At 42.2% G+C, this 6,000-nt stretch overlaps 1 protein-coding gene across 4 annotated transcripts in view; it reads right to left on the reverse strand.

Moving 5' to 3' along the window:
- PKN2 (protein kinase N2) overlaps positions 1-4,287 on the reverse strand; it is a 162,306-nt gene extending 158,019 nt beyond the window's left edge. For 3 of the 4 annotated variants that reach the window (XM_011956066.1, XM_011956068.1, XM_011956065.1), the window contains exon 1: positions 3,789-4,287. In XM_011956066.1, coding sequence (XP_011811456.1) covers positions 3,789-3,836 — 48 coding nt within the window. In that variant the 5' untranslated portion in view covers positions 3,837-4,287. The remainder of the gene's footprint in view (positions 1-3,788) is intronic. The other variant, XM_011956069.1, reaches the window with a different exon arrangement.
- Positions 4,288-6,000: the final 1,713 nt, after the last annotated feature.

The raw sequence follows: 6,000 nt of genomic DNA on the forward strand, positions 1-6,000 counted from the left end.
GGCGACAGAGCAAGACTCCGTCTCAAAAAAAAAAAAAGTTTCCTGATCCACAACATGGAAATAACACCTACCTTACTGGACTGTTGTAAAGATCAAATGAGGTGTCTAGGATATTAAGTACAATGTCTGATATGTAGCAAATAATTTTTAAAATGTTATTTGTACTCTCTTGTAATTATCCTCTAGTACAATTATCTATACTCCCTTCTGGAAAGCAAAAACCTATCTTGTCATCTTTATATCCTCCAACATAGCTTTCGTAGATACTACATAACTGTTTGGTGAAATTAACCCCCGTAATTTAAGGGTAACTATCTCAACTTTCCACTTGAGCAAGTTACCTCTATCTAAATAAAATCTGCTGAGAATGGAATTTAAAATTCCCAGACCAACACTTTATTGGGCATTTTGATGAAGAAAATGAATCTCCAATAATCAACAAGATAGCTTTATTAGTACACTGCTCAATATTTGGTCTGCATTCTACAAAATTACCATTGTAGCCAACACTTTCATTCTGAGATTCTTTACAGTTTTCATTAATCCAGGTTCCTTGGAAATAAACTTTAGTTTCTTTGGCATTGCAAAAATGTCTAAGCTTTCTGCTATACTTCAAATAAAAAATAAAGAGAATACAACATAACAAACTAGTTATGAGATAAAAATTATAAATTGGTCATTTTAAACAGCCAATTTTTATTTTTACTACGGTAAATATTCTTCCTTATACCTTGAAACCTTTAGCCACCAAAGTTTACATAGTTTATTAATGCTTCCTTTTTGAATAAGCCTCCTGAATTACTACCAATACTTAAAAACATTACTCCATGCTATTACAGTAATTAACAAGACAGAATACTGTAGTTTCAGATTTTCTTACTTTGCCTTTCCATGACTAAAAGCTAATTCCAGCTCAAGCAGTGGAGTATTTCAAGTTCTACAATTTGAAAAAATAATGAAAAGCTGGATATATTTCTAAACAAATGTCAATTTCATTAAAGGTAGGTTGTAATATGTAACTTTCAGAGTAAAACAAATATTCCTGAGACAGGATACATAGCAAAGTAACAGTTTTAACCATTAAATACATCTTAAAACTGGCTACAAAATTTCTTAAATACCTAAAATCTGTATGGCAGAAAAGAATTAAGAATGTCATATTAGCTGGGCGCGGTGGCTCACGCCTGTAATCCCAGCACTTTGGGAGGCGGAGACGGGTGGATCACGAGGTCAGGAGATCAAGACCACCCTGGCTAACACGGTGAAACCCCGTCTCTACTGAAAATACAAAAATTAGCCGGGCGCGGTGGTGGGCGCCTGTAGTTCCGGCTACTGGGGAGGCTGAGGCAGGAAAATCGCGTGAACCCGGGAGGCGGAGCTTGCAGTGAGTGGAGATCGCGCCACTGCACTCCAGCCTGGGCGACAGAGCGAGACCCCTTCTGGGGGAAAGGGGAAAAAAAAAAAAAAGAATGTCATATTAAACAGTATTTCAGTCTAAGTTCAAACAATTTAGAAGCTTTTAAAAAAACTGATTTTTGAAATGAAAGTTTAATAAATACTTGGTTACTGTACACTAAGTTTCAGGACCCAATGAAATAAAATGTTTGAACAGATGGAAGTATTTGGTGAAGCAAACTTCATGACTATCTTTAATGTTGATGTAAGCAATATTCTGAAAAATTTTAATAAACATGATAAAGTTTAAATGCAATAATTTTTATCAAAACGGGGAGTCAAATAAACCAAGAAAATGACTTGGATATATGACAACCTATAAGGTAACACTTAATAAAAACTATTCTTTTTTCTGGAAGGGGTTATATTTCAGTTTATCTAGAAGCTTAACTTTAGGTGTTCCTCTATTTTGGTCGTATTTCTAAGTCATCATATTGAAAATTTCTTCCTTCTTTGCTTGCTTCCTTGTTATTACCAAAATTGATGTTATTAATTAAAATATCCTAAATATTGTATTTTAATACACATGAAAATATAATTTTCAGTTCCAGTGCCGAAGTAGGTGTCTTTTACGCCAACTTTCTATAAAATACAAGTAACAATTCCAAATATATTATAACTCTAACACTGCTCAATTCAAAAGAAAAATGACCCTATCATCCTTCTCAATCAAAACCAAAGTATGTTTTTCATGGTTCAAGACCAGGCAATGTAAAGTATTTCTCACTTGCCTCACATCATCTCCATTTTAAAAGCTGATGCAAATTATTTACTATTAATAAAATAGTAAATTACATTCATTTAGCAAATGTGGTATGCTGTAAGATCTGCTTATAAAAGGCTAACTGTAATTAAAATATTACATAGCAACATTTTCAATTATATGAAATTCAGCTTTGCATTACAAAAGGATTCTAAATGTGCAACACTGCATTGGTATACATTGTTACAATCTCTATTTTTGTGGAGGAGTATCAACTATTATACCAACGTTTTCAACCTTACGTCTGACTGCACAAGAAACCAAACTTATAAAGAGATTTCTTAAAAAGTGCATTTAAACAAGAAATTTAGATGCAGTTGCAATACTTAATTTTGACATCAAGAATCAACTGTTTCAGGATTTCTAGATTTAGTCTTTCTTTAAAAAAAGTAACTGTCCAACACACAAAAAGACACGCAAGCATGCTATTTTTTCCCTAATTCCCATCTACAATCTTCGAGTAGCTAAAAGATAACTATATTAAAATAAAGTAAAATAACTTTTAAGTCAAAAAAGCATGAAATTTTAACATCTTTGTTAAAATTCAGATGTAAACACTTCTGGAACACTGCCAAGTAATGAAAAACCCGACAGGGTAGCTTAAGTCCCCATGTACAACACAGAGATTTAAAAACGAAAATCGTGCCTACATCATCAAATATTTAGCTGGAAATGGGAAAATAATAATACTGCTACTGGACATGGACTTAACTAAGCGATCTATTTTGCTCTTATGTTTTGCAGACATGTGGTGCCCAATGTTTTCCCTTAGTCGACTGCTTTCTCATTAGTAAACAACTTATATAGCTCTTTCTCTGGTGCTCAAATGAGAGGGAAAATGAAAGTCTGAAAAGCATCAGCATCTGAGCTTCCGGATCTGGGCAGGGGTAGCCGAGAAAGGCACCATGTATCTATCACTTGGTTTAAAAAGAAAAGAAAGAAAGAAAGAAAGGAAAAGAAAAAGATAACCCTCAAAATAGAGGAAAGAAACTCTGTCACCTGAAAAGGGCTGGCGAAGTGAAGCAAGCATTTGGTGAGACTCATTTTTTTAAAAAAAACTTGTCTAGGGGCTGGAAGTTATGGGGGCGCTCTTTGTGCGGAGTCTGAGGGGAGGGGGAGGGACAAGAAAACAGCTTGGGAGTCATTCAAAAGAGTTTAAGGAGCCGAGTACGGAGGAAAGGCGGGGCGGGGCCCAGCCGCGCGAAGGGAGGGGGCGACAGGGGCGTTCGCGGGCAGCTCTGACACCGTAGGAGGGGGCGACGGGCCGGCCTCTCCAGGGACCGGGCGAGAGCAGGCTCCAGCTGCAGCAGGGCTGCAGAGATGGGGTTCCCTCTGGTAGGCAGAATCAAAGCAAAGCGGTGGCAGGCCAGGGCTTTGGCGGGGGAGAGAGTCCGGCTCCCGAGGGAAGCGGTTCCCCGAGGGAAGCAGTTCCCGAGTGACATCCCGGACTTTCCGCACTTAGCGGGCTAGGGGCGCGGCGGCCGCAGGGCTTTCCTTGGTCCCCGACGCCGCGCGGGGCTCTTTCCCTGTCTCCTCCGCCAGCGACTCTCGCCAGGGCCGCGGCCCTTACCTGCAGTTCCGTGAGCATAATCTCCCCCCGTTCGGGGTTGGACGCCATTGCGCTCCGGTATGGACTCCGCACCTGGAGGCGGCCGCCGCTGGCAAAGGGAGAAGGCGGGACGGGGCTCAGGGTGGGGGGTGAGGAACGGGGAGAGAAAGAAAAAAAAAAAAACAAAAACTAGGGATTCATGGAGGCGCAGCCCCTGCTGGAGGCGCGGCTTAGTCCGTCCGGCTCTTCGAGAGCAGCGGGGAGCGAGGGCACTCGTAGCGGGCTTCCTCTCGCCGCCCGCCCGCCGCCGCCGCCGCCCGCACCGGACTGTTCGCCTAGTCGCTCCCTCTGGGCGACGCCAGGAGCCGCCTCAAGCCTCTCAGTGCGGGGCGCTGCGGCCGCGGCTGCAGCTCCTCCTGTCGCACCATTTGGCTGTCACCGCGTCGCAAAAGCGGCCTCACTTGGCGGCTGCCAGCACACGTGACGGCGGCAGTCACTGGCAGGGAAGGTGGGGCAGAGGGGTTCCCCAGGGCTAGCAAGGCGAGGGGGCGGGGCGGCTTCCGACCCGACTCCGCGGCGAGAGCAGCCATTGGACTCGTCTGGGGTGAAAATGAGGGGAAAGGACTGGGCTCGAGTCTCTGGGGAGGCGGGAAGAGGAAGAAAACACACACCTACTTTCCTGCTGCGTTAACGGCCTCACTGTGAACGCTAGAACTCGGGAGACTGCTCGCTGTTGTTTTTTTAGTTTTTTTTTTTTTCTTTTTCTTTTTTCCCCCCCAGTTCCACCTTGCCGAAGCTTGGGCCTAACTTTAACAGGCACTTTTCTAACCTCCACAACCCAAAAAGCTTCGGAACTCAGATCTTACAGATTATTCCTCTGTTCTCCCCTTGCCCCGCCATCCCCATCAACCCAAACTAATAATCTTGCCTTTTGCTCACCCTCTTTTCCCAGCCCACAGCGCGCCTTCTGGACCAGTTAAGGTGCACAGCTTGCTAAAAGGGTCTGGTCTGTACTTTTCATGAAATGTAAGCGGCTGGATCCCTGGCAACTTTTAATGCACAGCCTTTAAGATGCCTTTTTCTTGAGGCTGAACTACTGTTTCTTGTGCTGGAGAACTCTAGAGCTGAGAATTAGCTGGTTTTTTGGATTGCTTTAACTTTATTTAAAGAGGGAGGAGGTGGGAGGCGATTACCCACGGGAAAGGAAAAAAGCCAGCTTTCCTTGTCGTGGTAAGCATTAAAGCTAACCTGACTACTTAGTAACATATAGCTAAGTAGAGTAAATGTAGGTGTTTGTTTTTAATGACACTGTAGTATTAAGGAATTTAGAAGTCTTCTACAGGTCGCTTTTGTTTTTGTTTTGTCTGAGCAGTGAATGGATAGGTAAACACGTAACTTTCAATTTTTTGAAGCTGCAGTGCAATTCATTTGTTAAAAACTACCTGGAGAAAGTGGTAAGGGTTATTTAGGTAGGTTGCTACTTAGGAAGGGCATTCGTTGACATACTTCTTAGGAAGCGTAATATTATGTACTTGTCACACGCTCCATGTAAATCTGTTGGGCTGATACTAGGACTTATGTTTATCCTTTTGTCTTCTCAAGTCTCATATATCAATTCAGCAAACATCTATTGAAGATCTGGAGTTCTGTGGCCACAGTTTCTGAATTCTAACTCATATGTGTGTGATAAAGAATTTTTCTGGTGTGTACTTCACAAGTCTTACAATTATTTATATATCTAATATATTGCCTTGGTTGAAAGTGATTAAATTTACGTGAAAGAACACTTGGAAAGGCCGGGATATGATTACCTTTCCTGGTAACTAGAAGCCAGATGGTGTCCTAGGCATTGGAGTTACAGCAAGGATTAAGAATTTCTAATCCCAGGACTTTGGGAGGCCAAGGCAGGTGGATAATCTGAGGTCAGGAGTTCGAGACCAGCCTGGCCAACATGGTGAAACTCTACAAAAACTAGCTGGGCATGGTAGCGTGCGGCTGTAATCCCAGCTACTCTGGAGGCTGAGGCAGGAGAATTGCTTGAATCTAGGAGGCAGAGGTTGGAGTGAGAGTGAGACTCTGCCTCAAAAAAAAAAAAAAAAAAAAAAGAGGTCCTTATCCTTGCTGTAAATGCAGAACTATTCGGAGAAGCCAACTTATGTCTAAACAACAATAATTTTAAGTAATAGATACAAAGTGTTAGGGGAGCACTGCATGCTTTTGTGTGTGTGTGTGC

The sequence above is a fragment of the Colobus angolensis genome, unplaced genomic scaffold (genome assembly GCF_000951035.1).
Source record: "Colobus angolensis palliatus isolate OR3802 unplaced genomic scaffold, Cang.pa_1.0 Scaffold41, whole genome shotgun sequence".
Lineage (NCBI taxonomy): Eukaryota > Metazoa > Chordata > Mammalia > Primates > Cercopithecidae > Colobus > Colobus angolensis.